Source organism: Xenopus tropicalis, chromosome 3 (assembly GCF_000004195.4).
Source record: "Xenopus tropicalis strain Nigerian chromosome 3, UCB_Xtro_10.0, whole genome shotgun sequence".
Lineage (NCBI taxonomy): Eukaryota > Metazoa > Chordata > Amphibia > Anura > Pipidae > Xenopus > Xenopus tropicalis.
The window spans coordinates 53,247,379-53,264,754 of NC_030679.2; the positions used below are offsets into that span (position 1 = coordinate 53,247,379).

Sequence of the window (17,376 nt, forward strand, 5' to 3'; positions counted from 1 at the left end):
CTGAATCGGCAGATGAAATCTGCCCCTGTATGGCCACCTTAAGAAGCCTTCAAAGCTGAGGACTAGTTCACCAGAAAGGGAGCACTACTTTTGTTTGTAGCTAATGCCTTGTCTGTGTCCAACACCATCCAGAGCAGTAACCACTGAAATACTGAATTCTGGGCAATGTGAAGAGTTTGTGAATTGTGATCCAGTAAATAAATGCTTTATTGTTATTTAGCACCAGCAGTGGCCAAGTTATTGAGACATCTATTTGTGTGTGTGATATCACTGCATCTCTTCCTCCATACTACACTAAGGAGCCCACCTGAGAGTGTCCCATGTTATAAATACTCTGCTGGGAGTTGCAGGGAGTTGTGGCTCACCCAGCCACTGCTGTGTCCAAAGGTAACTTGGAGTATAGCACAGATTCTTAAAATAGCATTTTATATATAGAAAGAGAGCTGATATGAGGAAATGATGGCTGTGAGTTCTGTGTATCTGTGCGGGATGTAGGTTCCTGCTAGCCTTCACTCTACTGCCCCAAAAACTCTGGATATAAAGTGAAACACACGTTGCTCCTCAGCAAATCAGAGCTTAGTGTTTCCCCAGTTCTAATCTGGAAAGCAGCGGCTGAAGTGAAGGGCAAAGAGATGGCTTGCAGTGAGGGAAAGAAGAAAGGTAAGGAGCCCCTGCGTGGGGCGGGCGGCTGAGAGGAGCAAGGTTGGAGCAATGGTGGGCGGGGACACGGCGGCTGAAGGGAGTTGTTGCGCGCATGCGCGCTGGGAGAGAGTTGAGCCCCACGCGGCTGATCCCTGGATGCTTCGCTCTGAGCTCCTCTCACTGCTCACACTGAGCTGCCACTGCTACTGTTAGTACTACTGCCGCTACTGCTACTTGGGGGACTGGCAGTGCCACACACTGGGTGCTCTCTATTATCGGGCAACAGCAGCAGCAGCATCTCTTCTCCTGTACTCCATGCAAACAATAGAGAGTACATCATTGGCTGCTGCCCTTGCTCGCCGCTGTGCCATGGGTTAGGGAGAGAGAGCAGTCCGGGATTGCCGGGGAGGAACTGGAGGGGGCAGCGCTACTATCCCTGGCAATGGGCTGCGGCCGGTGATCTCTCCTGCCTGGCTGGCTGGCTGGCTGCTGTGGGATAAGAGCAAGAGCCGCGCCAGCCCTGGGGGAGCCGTGAGGGAGAGATGATCGCGGAGTTGCTGAGCAGCGCCCTGGGGCTCGTCCTGTATCTCAACACCCTGGGCGCTGACTTTTGCTACGATGACAGGTAGGCACCACTGGCACTGTCTTTTCTTCGTCTTTTAGCCAAGTCCCTCCATCTCCCCGGACTTCCTTAGTTGCCTTCACTGTATCCGAATGTCCAGGGGACACTTCCATGCTGAGCCGGGGACCCTACAAAAACACCTTGGGGTGCAGGGAACCTGTCTCCCCTAACATGATTAGTGCAAATACTATTGTCATTTACCTTCTGTAGCTGTAGTACAGTCAGAGCTGCGGCACATGGTAACCCAGTGGCTGCCGGACACTTTATCTGGGCTATTCCCATGAACAATAAGCACATCGGGCCATTATTCCCTGTCCCTGGGAATGAGATTCACTTGGCAGCTATGGAACTTCTCCGTGTTTCTATGAATGAATGAGAATTCATTGTGCCTGTAAGGGAGGCTCAGGATCTTTCTCCTCCTACCACTTTCACTTGGGAGCAATGTGTATGTGCCCTCAGCTATATTTGTGCACTGTGTGCCCAGAAATATCTTGTCTAAATGTGTTTGTAAGGTGGGTCCCAGCAAGCATCGGAGATAGCTCCAACTTTTAACCCTTCTGTGGTTCATCTGCAGCTGCCAACATTTATGGACCACTGATGACAGTAGCAGATGTTGGGAGACATAGTTGAATGACAGGGTGGCCAATTGAATATCAGTAAAAACTGTAAGATACATTGAACTTTATTTGCAATCGCTAACTGATCTGTGTGTAAATAGAGACATTGTGTCAGACTTTAAATGTAATGTAGCTATTTTGTAAGTTGTGTAATGTAAAGTGTATGCATGGAATTTCCTGTAGACAAAGTATTTTTTTCTGTGTGTAAACACCAGCAAGCATACACACAAATCCACATTGCTGAAAGGGATTATAATGCAAAGAACTAGTCTCTGTGCACTAACACATCATCCAGCACAGAACTCCGTTTAAATCTACGTTAGATGCCAGGAAGCGGGGATATACCTGTCATATTAAATACCACCGAGTAGAGGAATGTAACTTGCTGCCAGTTTCCTAATATAATAAAGCTGCAGCTTCGTTTAACCTCTATATCCAGTGTTTCCCAGACAAACGTGACAATTTATATAATAAAAAAGAAAAAAGGCACCTTTTCCAAGTCTATCATTGCCATCCTGGAAACAAGTATTTGTCCTTACGTGCATTGACATTTGCTTAATAGTAGGTTAACCTACTGTGCCAAATATGAGACAGACACCTGCTCTTTGGCAGAAATTCATAAACTTGGTTTAGAATTCTGTTTGCTATGCTTTACTTGGGGTTGATCTCTGTAGTATGTTGTAAGACTAATGAAATCCTGTGCCTTTTAGGTTGCTATAGTGGTGAATTTAAAGCATTTATTAAAAATGTACTTTTCATGTTGTTAGACTTAATTTATGGAAGTAAATTCAGAGATAGCACTTACAGTTTAAGTTCCCTTTACATTTCATGCTAAATTGTAGTGAATAACTTGTTAAATCCCAGACAGTTCTCATACAGATCACACAGGGCATTCAAAGCTTCTGCAAATTATTGGACTATTTACTTCTATACAATATCCCTTATGTTCTGACAAGAAGTTTCCCAGATGCTTGGTGCATGTCAGGTTAGGATTGTTATATGAGACAGGCTGTGTAGATGTGGCAAAGTTGAGCAGTTACGTTCCAATCTCTAATTATTGTGTTGTACTGTTTAGAAATCAGCGCAACCCTAAATGAGTCCTTTTGATAAAAAAACTCTTTTGAGCCCTTTTAGGGATTTAATCAGATTACAATTAAGACTGATGCATAATTAAAATATATTAGGGAGAACAGCACGCCTGGCTAAGCCTATTAACCATCCTGGGGAGTTTCATGCTCCATTGAAATTAAACCATCCAAAAAGTGAGCATAGATTTACTTTGACAGCTTTCATCAGCCTCTCTTTACTGTTGAGATTGAATGGATCCCCTGGGTTTGTGTTAACTGGTGCCTAGAATTCAACTAGCTGCCTCAGTCCTTGTGGCAAGCTATAGAGAACTGTTCTTTTGAGGATGGCACTTAAAAACTTTACATTTCTTTAGTTTATTATAACCTGTATATGCTATGAACATACTTTGTGCTTAGTTTGTTTTATGACTTGGTTATTGTTGCCAGTCATTTAATACAGAAGATATGAGCGAAGAGTGACTAAAGTCCAATATCCACACCCCCATGACTATGGGGCAAACTGTAGTTCCTTGTTGAAAGCAAACAGCCTGGAAAGGCTCTGACAGATAAAGCTTATCTTGGGATTTTTGGGGTAAATTCACCAGCCTCTGCCAAGTTTCTCACCTGCTGTGCTTTATGCATTGTAGCAATACCAACATAAAGCCTTTTAGATTCATTTTATCCCTATAACTTTGGCTTTTAGTGAATGCTGGCAGTTGTAGTTCAGCAGCAGGATGGGCATTTCTGTTGAAATCATTCACATGCTGTTACCCTTATGACACGAAGAAGAAAAATTTGTAGCAAAATGACATTCAAAGTTTTTGTCACATGAGCTTTGACTTTTGTTATTTATATACATTATCCATCATGTAACGATTGAATAGGAAACCATGGAACCCCTTATAAATGTACCCTATATAAATGTACCTTTGTAAAGGTTTTAATTTGGTATGTTAGGTTTGTGAAAACTAGAAAGATGAACAAATGACAGTTTTCCCACAGTCTTTTTTTTCACTTGTTACAATGAATTAGCCAATGAAGGCACTTTAGTCAAAAAATAAAGTTTAACAGTTCTGGTTCAGATTATTTAACATTACAACTGATCCTGCAGTGTTCCAGATAAACCGATTCCTGCGAAGAAAAAAATACATCCTGTGGAAAAAGTCTTCCTAATATGAGAAAAGTGCCCTCTAAGGGTCAGTATATAGTCTGGTGCATGGTAATAATAAGAAGACATACTTATGGTTACACAAGATTTTTGAAGGGTTTCTAAGAGTTAAAAAAAGGAAATTATGATTAAGATACAAACTGTTGTTGTATTAGAGTGGTTAATCACTTTAGCAAAAATATTATGCCTTCATAAATTCATATCCTCAAAATAAAGTGGGGTTTTCATCATAACTCCTGGCTTCTTTGTGAGTATACAATATTGTTTAGAGACTGGGCAACACAAATTATAATGGTGATTTTTTTTTTTTTATTTGGATTTGCAGAAGTAAATGGTTTTAATAGGAAGCAGCATGCAGTTGCACTAACACAAAATATAGTTAGATCCTGCACACTAAAACAATTGCTCAGCACAGAGGTGGCTATTTCCCTTGACAAAGGCTTTTTGCCGAGACATTAAGGTGATTGTCCTTCCTGCAGTGTCCACATTCTGACTTATATGCTCTTTATGCTGGGTGCTATGAATGCAAATTTTTTTGTAGAAATTTTCACTGACATCAACATTGTTTGGTTGTAATGTAATATCTGCTTTGCACAATCTTTGATAAAAGATTTTTTTTTGATGCAGTACCCCCCCCCCCCTCATATTGAGTGATCTTTTTAGTGTTCAGGATCTGTTAACTATGTTTTGCTTATTGTGATCAGTTCCTTTACCTGGGAGGAGTGTTTAAACTTAGCACCTTACTTTTAAATAAATATTTAGTTAAACCTCAATTTTACATATCCTGATTTTAAGTTAAATTATTTCTCACATTTGACATCATTTTTTTGTAGTCTCACCTGTATGTAATGCATAATGCATTTCTCCAACTTCACATTTTTTCCTGTGCTCTGAAAAATGTAAAATGGGGGTTCTACTGTATATGCATGGGCAAGGATACCTAAGCCCAGTGTCCCCTCCATCTTTCTTGACAGTTGCACTCACTCAGCCATAAGTGACAACCCCCCTAATCTTGTACGCAATAATGAATAATATATTTGTCAGCTTGGATAGATACCTTAGTCCTCAGGTTGATAACCCCTAGCTTGAGAGTCCTCCAGATGACTAAGGATCAGGGTTTATTCTAACCTGTCTCCTATGTCTACTCCATGGCCCTACGCTGAGGCAACATTGCCGGATGGAAGGGTACTTCCAGAGCTACTTTCCTTGGTGGGGCTGGAAAACTACCCTTGCTTCCTTCCCTCTCTACCTCACTATCCTAGAGAGTGCTCTTACAAGAGTAACTATCTTACTAGTCCTCATTCACGGGGTCCCTGTCCCGACTTCACCAGAGTGGATGATAACACTCTGGGGCAAATGGCTTACTGAGGCCTAGTTCTGCTCCCAGGCTCAGTGGACCTTCACCTGAGATGCAGAGGCAGCCAAAGAGGAAGTCACCACTCCTTGCTAGATACTATATGAGACTGCAAGGGGGGGGGTCAACCACACTAAACCAATAAGGTATAACTGTAAACTTGATACAAGCTTCTCAACCCAGAGCTTCTAACTCGTGTCTCTTCCTGCCTGTCCGCTATCTCCACTTGGATGTCCCAACATTACCTTAAATTAAACCTCTCTAAGACTGAATTGGTTCTCTTTCCCCCATCCAATGCCCATATTGTTCCCGAGATATCTATTAAGGTTAACAATTCCACCATCACCCCATCTTCCCAGGCCCGGTGCCTTGGGGTTATCCTTGACTCTGCCCTGTCCTTCATTCCTCATATCCAGTCACTTATCAAAGCATGTCACTTTCACCTAAGAAATATTTCCAAAATACGATCATTTATCACCCAAGATGATGCCAAAATTCTTATTCACTCTCTTATAATATCTTGCCTGGACTACTGTAACTCCCTATTAATTGGCCTTCCCCTCCAAACACTGTCCCCTCTCCAGTCCATAATGAATACTGCTGCCAGGCTCATACACCTCTCCAACCGCTCCTCCTCTGCCATGCCATTCTGCCAATCTCTGCACTGGCTTCCCCTACCATCCAGGATAAAATTCAAACTAATGACTCTCACATTCAAAGCAGTTCATAACTCTGCCCCACCCTACATCTCTGTACCATCCAAACCGCTTGTTACGCTCCTCTACTGACCTGCTCCTCAATTCCTCTCTCATTCCCTCCTCACACACTTGCATTCAAGATTTTGCAAGGGCTGCCCCACAGACTTTCTTCCAATCTCTCTGCCTTCAAGAGATCTCTAAAAATACATTTATTTAGAGAAGCTTACCCTAATCTAGTTTAACATAACCTCAGTGTGCCGCCAAAAGCAATAACCTGTGCCACACCTCTCACAACTCTGTCATGCCCATTCCCACACCTTGTGTCTCAACCCTTTCCCCTTGTAGATTGTAAGCTCTTTTGGGCAGGGCTCTCTTCACCTCTTGTATCGGTTATTGATTGCTTTATATGTTACTCTGTATGTCCAATGTATGACACCCACTTATTGTACAGCGCTGCGGAATATGTTTGCACTTTATAAATAAATGTTAATAATAATAATAATAAAATAATGGGACTTTGCCCAGTAACAGTAGTATGAGGAAGAAGTAGGGAATTAAAGCCATAGGGGAGCTTAACCCTATGGGTCCCTACAATCTTAAAATTAGCCCCTTTATTGGAGTTCCCTATAGATCTGCTATAGTCCTTGTTTCAAATGGGGGCTAGGCATGTTCTAACTATCTATGCAGAAGCACAGTAGGAGGGGGATAGCCAATCACAGCCCTGCAGTCACAAAAGCAAAGGCAGGCTTCAGTTCCCTATCAGGTTAGCCTAGCTGCTGACTGGTTCCTATCCTACAGTGCAGTGTACTGAGTGCCGCTGCCTCCCATGCAGAACCTGGGAAAGGAGGCAGCAGGAAATGGAACTGATGGGTGGGACTGTTTTTTGGAGAATGTTTCAATAAATGAGCAAATTTCTTTTATATTTAAAAAAATAAATTGCAATGGCACATTCTTATATTGTAGACAAAATGTCTGCTTTAAAGGTCTCTTAGTTAAGGCCTGTCATATGTGTGGCTCAGTCTGGACTGAGGCTCAAAATAGGAATTTTAAGTATACAGAGGAAATGGACACCACAGGCCAAATAAATAGTGACTGTCTAAGGCAAAGGATCCTCTCGCATTTGCCAGAACATACAGATTGGCAGTCTGGGCCTGCTTATATTTATGTAATGGCCACATATACAGAGTTGAGAGATTAAAGGTGGCCATACACAGTAAGATCCGCTTATTTGGCAAGGTTGCTAAATGAGCAGATATTCTCCCGATATGCCCAATTTAAGGCCAGATGGTGGTTGGGTAGGCCTATAGTGGGTGCCCATACACGGGCAGATAAGCTGCCAAATTTGTCTGAAGGACTTGAATCATATACAACTCAACTTCATTAGGTGCCCTGTAATAAGTTATCTTGCATAGAGGCATTTGAATGCTCTCCTAATGCAATGTTGAACTGGTCTATGTGTAAGGACACTATTTTATTTGTTTTTGAGGAAGAGCCACAGAGCAACATATAAAGTGACCACACAGTGGGGAGGGGTAATGCACAGAAATGGTGTTAAGACAAATTTGGTGGTAAATTGAAGTAAAATATTTGTCAAAAAACATTCATTAAATTCCACCATTTGTGCTGGGATTGAAATGGAACCCACAATTTCAGAGGTGCAAGGCAATAATGTTTTTTGTATGGTTAATAATGCAAGCTAAGAGATTTTTTTTGGAAGAGGTTACTCCATTTAACGCACTTTACTTAAGTTGTACAGAAAAAGGAATAGAGGGAGATAAACGGTTTGTGAATCAGCCGTTCAATTGAAGGCACTTCTTAGTAAAAAGTAAATTAGCGTGATCCTTGCTCATCTTAGACAATACATGGATAGAAACATTAATTACAACTTGCTTTAACTAGGCTCTCTGACCCATTTTGGTCTGGTGAAACTTAAGGGAGGCATCTAACTGCTAATCTGTTAAAAAATATATATATTTTTTATCTTTTTGAGAAGATTTTGGATTTTTTTGTGCTGCAAGGCACTCTTTGAAAACCACTGCAGCTGTAGCACATATCTGTGCCACTTAACAATTCCTCCAATGTTTTGCAGAACAGAGCTGCTCTGCATTCTTCTAAGTAGTCCCTTCTGGGAGCAGCCTGACAATAACAATTGCGTGTTCAAAGGGGGGTCTTGGCGTTTAACATTTACAGAAGTATTTTATGCATTTCTTAATCTTTGCTGAAAAATGTTTTCCCCATAAAAATAGGCTGACTTCATCTTTGAATGAACAAAAAATGGAAATGTTATTAGGTTTGTAAATGCATGACTTGGTTTAAATGATATAATTGTGTTCAAGGTGCAGTTCTCCTTGACCTGAAACTCGACAGCTGGCAGTTAGTCTTAACCCTTCGGGACATTGTTGTATGCAGTTCACTTACACACAGGTTATTTTCCTTGCTTTGGTTCTACTTTCCCTAATATTGTCTTGTGTATCATGGTGGATGGCATGAAAGTCAAATATGTGAATTGTTTCTAAGGGAAATGCACCCTAGCATACACCCCTTATTTCTGTATGTGGTTTTATGAATCAAAATGTAGCTTTATTACATTTTTACCAAAATGTATGGGTTCATGCTTGAAAGAATGGTAACGTAAAAATTCCTTTTTCACCCCAAACATCTCTAGCCCCCAGTAACTATGGATGATATTGACCCTAGTGCATATACCTTTAGAGATAATACATTGTATCACTAGGGACCAATAAAGCCAGGAGCTCCCTGTGGCAGGAATACATGTTAATGATTGAGCACTCTCTGTAAAGTGGTAAAAGTTATTAAATACAGCAAAACAACCAGTTTTCTAATCCTAACCCTGGCCCATTTATCCATCTTTAACCCTCAACCCTGTATGTAGGACTGTGATTTGTCCCCTTTAAGTGGCCTAGCTGTGTATACAGCAGAACTCGCGGTCGTGGGGGCCCGGGCTGCAGGGTCTGCTGTACCATAGTCCCCGGCCCCTCTCCTATTTTTGAATATAGCGATGCAGTCGAGGGAGGTGCAGGGAGGTGGTTTTTTGTTTTTACTTATTACTGCAATGAAATTATGTGGTCGTGGACCCATCAAATTCGGTTGGTTTCACATCATTTAGCTGCACCCATGGTTGTAAGGCACTGCTATGTGTGTATAGTTTGTTATTTATTTATATCATGGAACTCCAAGGTGATTTTTACTATCCTTATATTTTATTACAGGAGACATTACTTTTTTTATAATGCATACATTTCAGTGAGCCATTTGACATATTACATCATTAAGCACTTATTCAAACTGATGACATCACTAAACACCATTTGTAAGAATAAATGTTACAGGACATTCATGTCTGTTGTGTATTATATAAGTGTATACTTTACTGGCTGTTATGGTCTCTAGTGTATTATGTGCACAGATTCACTATTGCGTCTTCTGAAATACCAATCCACATGCTGCTTTCATTAAGCTCGGATATAGAGGACAGAGAGATGCAGTAATTCCAAGGTTTTAGTGAGTTATGGTCCAGATCTAAGAAAATGCTCCAAGATCTGGGATTGCTGGGATTCATCAAAAGCTGACCCCTGCACTTCACTAGGGACCAATAAAGCCAGGAGCTCCCGGGAACTCCTCATATTGTGTGATGCAGAGAAAAAGTGGTATAATTAATAAATCATGAGCAGAAAAGACTCTGCTTAGGCTGATGTGACAATAGAGATGATATCCTCTAATGTATTTTTGTATAGTGCTTTTTTAAAGTTTTTTTTCACAAACATTTTGATTTTGTGTTTTATAAAAACAAAAAAGACAAAAGAAAATTCAAGAATAATGGCTGTGCTGTTTCTCAGCAGATTGGGGCAAGCAATTTACCATGCACTCAGCACATACTGTGATAATGTAAGTGTAAAGCAAGATACAATACCTAATGGCCATAACCGTTCTCTTTGAAAGTGACAGCTGTTCAGCTGCCTGAACTGTGCTTTTTTAAATCAGTTATTTTGCCTTAAATACAAGACATAGAATTCTCCAAAGAGATTTAGAGTTAACCTTATTTGAAAATGATTTCCAGGGACCATTTGTCACTGGGCCTTTGTGCCATGTGATAATTGCACTAATGTACCACACCTGCCATATATGATATTCCTATGGGCATGATTATAATCATGTAATTGCTTTAAGCTTTCAAGTTTTTTTGGTTTGAAACAATACTGGTTCATAGGAAACCAAACATGTTTGCTTTTATTATTCTAACGGTTCGTTGTAGACCAGGTAGGTAACTGCTAACGGCTTATTATGCGTGACAAAAATTGGTAAAATCTACAAGGCGCCCATGTTGGGGAATGATCAATTCATTATGGTGACTTTTAGAGTGTCTAGGCGTGAAATGCATTATGCACAGTTAGCAATAAGCACAAACCCTTGTGCGGTCGCAAAACATGAATGCCAGATTGGATGTAAAAACTCTCTTCCTAGTGTGTAGCATGTCCTGGTTTAGTGCAGTCTCTACCAAAATGTATGCACAGTTCCTAAAGTAGAACTACTGAGCATAAACTACAGGAGCTCAGTTCAAGAAGCTTATGGATAGGTGGGCATTCATACTGAAATATAATTATCAAATTATTTTAAAAATCTAGAACACTTCTACTAAATGCTTTTTGATAGGTTGCCCTGATTGTAAACTAATTAGTGCAGCCTTTCTGGATTGCACCTCTGATTTTTCGTGTGAACTGGATTTTTATATTGCAGTCCAAAATCAATGCCTTATTAATGTCATGGTATGCCTATTTACAACATTAAAATTCTTCAGATTTAAGCTGTGAAGAAATGGCTTTTAATGCCACCGATTTTCTCAGCTTTTTCTCAGGTCTTCACAGCAGAATTTCATCTTTGTCTTACAAGAGATTAACAGTTTTCTGCTATAGTTAAAATGATCACCTGTGTACAGTCAGTGAACAGTTGCAATAGAATAAAATAAGGTGATTAGTGTCATAAAAAAACCTATACACGTAGAGATTAAGAACAGCATGCACACACTTTTACAGGAGGCATGTGGCCTGGGCACAGTTCAGGAAAAAGTTGGTATTTCAGTATGTATATATATATATATATATATATATATATATATATATATATAATATATATATATATATATATATATATGCTGTCTATAAACATATATCGTAATATGTGAACTCTAAAATGTACTGTATTTATTAAATTTAATAGAGAACTGTATAACAGTAAAGCTGTTCCCTGCTTCTGAACCTCACTATTCTAAATATGCTCTGCTGTCATGTTAGCGGCAGTAGCTGTTTAGGGATACCCAGGGGATACACAATGCAGCCGCAAGGTATTTTCTGTATTTGCTTTTGTTTGAAGCCGAACATAACTTATTTGTTTTCGAAAAGAGATGATGGTATCCTGTTAACTGGTTATATTAGTTTAAAAGATGTCAGACAGAGCCACTCAGAATACAAATCAGTTTCCAGTCATTGTGAATGCTCTGCTTGCTTGAAAGCACCAAAAAGACTTAACGCTGTGCTAGAGAATATATTTGAATATTAAAAAAAACTGCAATACTTTAGTTAAAATGTACTAAGAGCAAAAGGTGTTATAAGATTATGCAAGCACGCTGAGGTGTTTGGGGGTGTTAGAAACAAGATGCCCATTTTCCACCATCCGCATGCTGTGTTGCAAAGTCCATTCCATAAAAATGTGCCCTCGCCCACACCTGTTTCTCTAAATATTTTTATTAAGGAAATTTTAGTTAGGTTACATTCAATTCCAGTAATTTCAATAAGTAAAAATAAATGTTGCTATTGTTCTATACAGAGAATGGTACAGAGAATGGTAGTGTATTATCTTTTGATTTTATACTTACAGTTGTTAGAGAGGTCAAACCTTTTTTTTTTTTTACAATGTATTTTTATGCAGATTTGTTGTCATTTTAATGTGATACAGGTATGGGATCTGTTATCTGGAAACCTGTTATCCAGAAAGCTCCGAATTATGGAAAGCCTGACTTCATTTTAATCAAATAATTCAGATTATGAAAATTGATTTCCTTTTTCTCTGTAAAAATAAAACATTACCTTGTATTTGATCCCAACTAAGATATAATTAATCCTTAATGGAGGCAAAATAATCCTATTGGGTTTCATTAATGTTTTACTAGTTTTTTAGTAGACGTAAGGTATGAAGATCCAAATTACGGAAAAAACCCTTATTTGGAATACCATTGGTCCCGAGCTTTCTGGATAATGGGTCCTATACCTGTACTTGTAAAATTCCTAATAACATTACATTTGCTTATTGAGTATGCCTGGAAAACTAGGTATACATTTCAATTTGGGGCTACATAGGAATGATCTTTCCTTGTTAAAAGTCAATTCTATTATATACAGTTATATTTCATCATAATATTTTCATGTTTTATTCTTTTTTTTTAGAATTGGCATTTTTCACCTCATCTTTCCCATTAGCAACTTGGCAAGCCAGGTTGCCATTCTCTAAACTGATAGAATCTGATGCATGTGTTCATATATTTCTTAGCAGCAGTGGCTTCAGCACTTTGTGAGCATGATCCCTGGCATAAAGCAGTTTCCAGTCTACATACCAGGATTACTGAGCTGTTACTGGGATACATTAGAGAGAGGAAACAAAACAGACCCAGTGGGCTCCTTAACTTAGCGGCACATGGGTCAAGCCCAGATATTAGACACATTCTTTCTGTAAATTGCAAATGGCCATCCACTGAGCCATAAAGCCCAGGGATATGGTTGTTTTTCTTCACAGCTGCCATACTCTGTAACTTGTACTGCAAGTCCCTTCAGGCCAATGGTTTAAAGGGGAAGGAAAGGCTAAGTCACTTGGGGGTGCTAAAATGTTAAGCACCCCCAAGTGACTTGAATCGCTTACCTCGTACCCTGGGCTGGTGCCCTTGTTAGGAGAAAACCGCACCAGCCTGGGGCACCTGGGGTGATGCGCTTCCACCTTCGTTTCGCTGCGACTCCGAGTCCGGTGCATGCGCAGTAGAGTGAAAAAGCAGACTTCTCTGTTAAAGTTCGGATTTTCACTCTACTGCGCATGCGCACACAGCGAAGAAGGAGGAGGCGATCGCTGCTACCCCGGCTGGTGCTGCTCTCTCCATACACGGGCACCAGCCCGGGGTAGAAGGTAAGCGATTCAAGTCACTTGGGGGTGCCTAACATTTTGGCACCTCCAAGTGACTTAGCTTTTCCTTCTCCTTTAATTGAACTTTGTTCATTCCAGTTACTGTACATTACAGGCCTTCTGTCATCCTCCTCCTCATCATTTACTTATGTAATGTTAGGAAGTCAAACAAAGTGGCCTATCTATCAAACAGCATCTCCGCTACCAGTAAAAAACTTGTGTATCAATCTTTGGTGTGAAATTCTTGTATGTAAAAAACAGTGATCAATAATTGACACTTTGGGGCTGATTTACTAAGACACGAATTCGAATCCGAATTGGAAAAATTCCGAACAACGAACATTTTGCGACTTTTTCGTATTTTTTGCGATTTTTTTCGCGACTTGACGACTTTTCGGAAATTATCGCGACTTTTTCGTTACCAATACGATTTGCGCGAAAAAACGCAAGTTTTTCGTAGCCATTCCGAAAGTTGCGCAAAATCTTGCGATTTTTTCGTAGCGGTAAAACTTGCGCGAAAAGTCACGCCTTTTCCGTAGCGCTAAAACTTAAAAGGCGCGATGTTTCCCGCAAGTTTTAACGCTACGAAAAATCGCAAGATCTTGCGCAACTTTCGGAATGGCTACGAAAAACTCGCGTTTTTTCGCACAAATCGTATTGGTAACGAAAAAGTTGCGAAAATTTTCCGAAAAAATCGCAAAATACCGATCATTACGAAAAAAACGCAATCGGACGCATTCGGCCCGTTCGTGGGTTAGTAAATGTGCCCCTTTGTAATGGGGCTCATTTATAAACACAGGGCAAATTGGCACCTGGGCAGTAACCCATAGCAATACCAGCCAGCTGCAGGTAGAACACTTGGTTGCCATGGGTTACTGCCTAAGTGCAAATTTGCCAAGTTAAATGACCCCCTGAATGTTTTGCCCATGTGAGTGTGGGTTTACTCCGGGTACTATAGTTTCCTCCCACAAACAAAAAAACTTACAGGTAGGTTAACTGACTCCTGATTTACCCTACAGTGTGAAGGTGATTTGGATCTTCGATTGTAAACGATGTATAATCTCTGTAAAGTGCTGTGTAATTGTGTCTGTGCTATATAAATACCAGGATATAAATAAATAAAATGGGCTATGCCATGAAATTATGTGCAGGGTAAGAAATTGCATACCTTTAGGGCTCTGGCACACGGGGAGATTAGTCGCATGCGAACAGGGAGATTTGTCGCTGGCGACTAATTACCGACAGTTTCTTAAATCGCACTTCCTCTATTCATATCCCAAATGCCCAAATGCCTAAAATACTTTTTTTCTGAAATGTGTATATGGAAGTATTAAATGAGATTTGTACTGAACTGTTAAAGTAGTTCAGTACAAACTAACAAACTTGTTAAAGTAGCTCTCATCTGCCTTCATATATTCTGCCAGGTCTAGTCTTAACAAAGTTATAATCAATATTTATTAGGAACATATTTAATTCTAGTTTTGAAATAATATGGCACACAGCTATGCTGCAGCACAGAAACTGGATTTTCATCTTAAAAAGTTGCAGCAAATTTGTATCTTCACAGTGAACAAGAGCTCAGCTGAATATGTTTTTCCTCTGCGGGTGCCACCCATTTTCTGATCAAACATTTGTTTGATATATTTCAACTTGCTCGTCCACATTCTGCCCCTGCCGCACTGTTATGTTTGTTAACACCACGAGCATTGTTAAATGGTTGCTCAGACTTTGGTATCTGTAACTTCATCAGACTGTTTGCATATGCCTTTTCTTTTTACACTCCCTGTAAAATGCCTATTTAAAGTGACACTTTATGAAACCCGTTTCCTTCATCTATAGCAAGTTTGTGACCTTTTGAACAGTCTGCACTTTGTCTGAGCATGACCTCTTCTTGTGCACTTATGTTGCAGTCGTAACTGCCTCCGCATGATATTTGCTTTGCAGTTTTACAGTATCTTTTTGCAATTTCTCCTGTTCTTATTACACTTTGGGTTCTGCTTAAAGCCTGCTTAGAAATAAGAAGCTATGCCACTTCAAATTCATTCATTTGTTAAAGAATTTTAACGTGTTCTTCAGTCTCTCTAAACCTTTTAAGATTACTTCTCTGATACTTTGAGATTACGTTGTGAATTAAATATTAACCCACTTCTGCTCTGATAAGATATTCCTTTTTTTTAAACAATATTCTTGTTTCTTAATATTATATAAGAGGATAACTGCCATTTTTTACATCCGTGCAGATAATATAGTAGTTATTAGAAGGACTGAAGTGTCATGAGTATAATTCTGCACAATATTATGTTGTTGTTTAAAATGTGAATTAAGAATAGAAGCCTCTTAGGGGGGTGGCATAGTGGCTCAGCGGTTAGCACTGCTACTCCTGAGTTGCGTTCCGACCTGGGCACTTATTGTATGACCTATAATAACTCCTGCTTGTACCCACAGTCCAAGCAAATACAAGCAGTGTTGTTGGCTCCTGATAACATTAACCCTAGTGTGTTGTGTAATAGGGACACTGTAAGCTGCAGAGACAATTGTGAATGACAAACAATCCCTGCAAAGCTCTAAGCAAACATATTGGTGCCATATAAATAATAGATAATAAGAAATTACTAACAGTGGGCAATATGAAAAGTACAAAAGATGGCACATTTTGTCATATTTTTGCCCACAAAATGATATATTTGCTCAAGGTACTATTTATAAGACCCTATCCCTCATAATAATAGGCACAAAGTATGCCCAGGAGCCGTAAACCACAATCAGATGCTTACCAGTGACCAATAAATGCTACCTGCTGATTGGTGGCTATAGGCGATTAGGCTTGTAGCAAACTTTGCTACTACATAACCCTACATATGTTTTAAGTCAGCATAAGTAATTATATTTAATGCTAATCTTATAAGGAGACAAAGGTAAAATATAGACTGATATTTTTTACAGAAAATGGGTCATCCTTTATTGTAAGCGTCCTAAAGTATAGGGCTGCCATTTGAAACACTTGCAATCAAACCTGCAGCTCAGATCCTGAACTTTTGCTTAATGGAAGGATTTTACATGATATGACACTTGTTTTCCTGTTTCCTTTGTAGGGAAGTTTGTGTTTGAAAAAGGTTAAGAAAAACCTTTAACACACATCCTTTCTTAAACTTGATGTCATATTAGAAGTTGCTGGGTCCTATTTACTACTCTCCTTGAAATAATTATTTATTTATAATTATCACACATTTATAAAGCGCCCACATATTTCAGAGCGCTGTACAATAAATGGGTTTATACACTGAACATATATATTTACATTCAAAGCAACCAACAAACGATAGAAGATGGGCCCTGCCAAAAAGAACTTACAAACTAAAATGTATAAAGAATACAACGCTATGTAAGTTGATTTTTATCCTGATATTTTAGGATTTTTAAGACATTAACCTTTCCTCCCCTGTTAACTGTATCACCTACATCAACTCCCAGCTGCTATTTACCTATCATTTGGGAGGAAAATGTGATTGGTAATGCTATAATATTCAGTTTTTATGATTTTCCATATCTTTTTTTTTTTTTTTAAATGAAATACATAGGCTCCTCCTCTCTGTAGCACAATATCTTACATACGATCAAGGTCAATTATTTAGTGTCATCTTTTATCCATAATACAATTACCACTAGTTGTGACTGTGTGTTATGGCTCAGGGAATATGTGGTGTTGCTCAGTAACATTGATATGTCTGCAGAATAAACCTTGCTTGAGTAAGCATTGCTTGTATCAGTGTGTGCCTCCCTAATAAATCCATCTGTTACCCTGTCAGTCTGTAAGTAGAACTGAAATGCCAAGTGTTAGGTGTTGGTGACACCAAGGTCATATCTGCCAATATTCTACAAAGTCCCATTTATTATTTAAAGCTCTTTACCTATGGAGTTTGATGAAGAACAATGTTTAATTCATCCCGGTGGAGCACAGCACACTAGATATGTAGTGTAAAAAAGGAGTTATAAAACTCAATAGTCCAGCAACATGTTTTCTTCTAG

At 39.4% G+C, this 17,376-nt stretch overlaps 1 protein-coding gene across 3 annotated transcripts in view; it reads left to right on the forward strand.

Moving 5' to 3' along the window:
* Positions 1-700: 700 nt before the first annotated feature.
* Positions 701-17,376, forward strand: part of tmtc2 (transmembrane and tetratricopeptide repeat containing 2) — a 168,472-nt gene continuing 151,796 nt past the window's right edge. The window contains exon 1 of one of the 3 annotated variants that reach the window (XM_018091903.2): positions 701-1,267. In XM_018091903.2, the coding sequence (XP_017947392.2) occupies positions 1,185-1,267 (83 nt within the window). In that variant the 5' untranslated portion in view covers positions 701-1,184. 3 annotated transcript variants of the gene reach the window in all.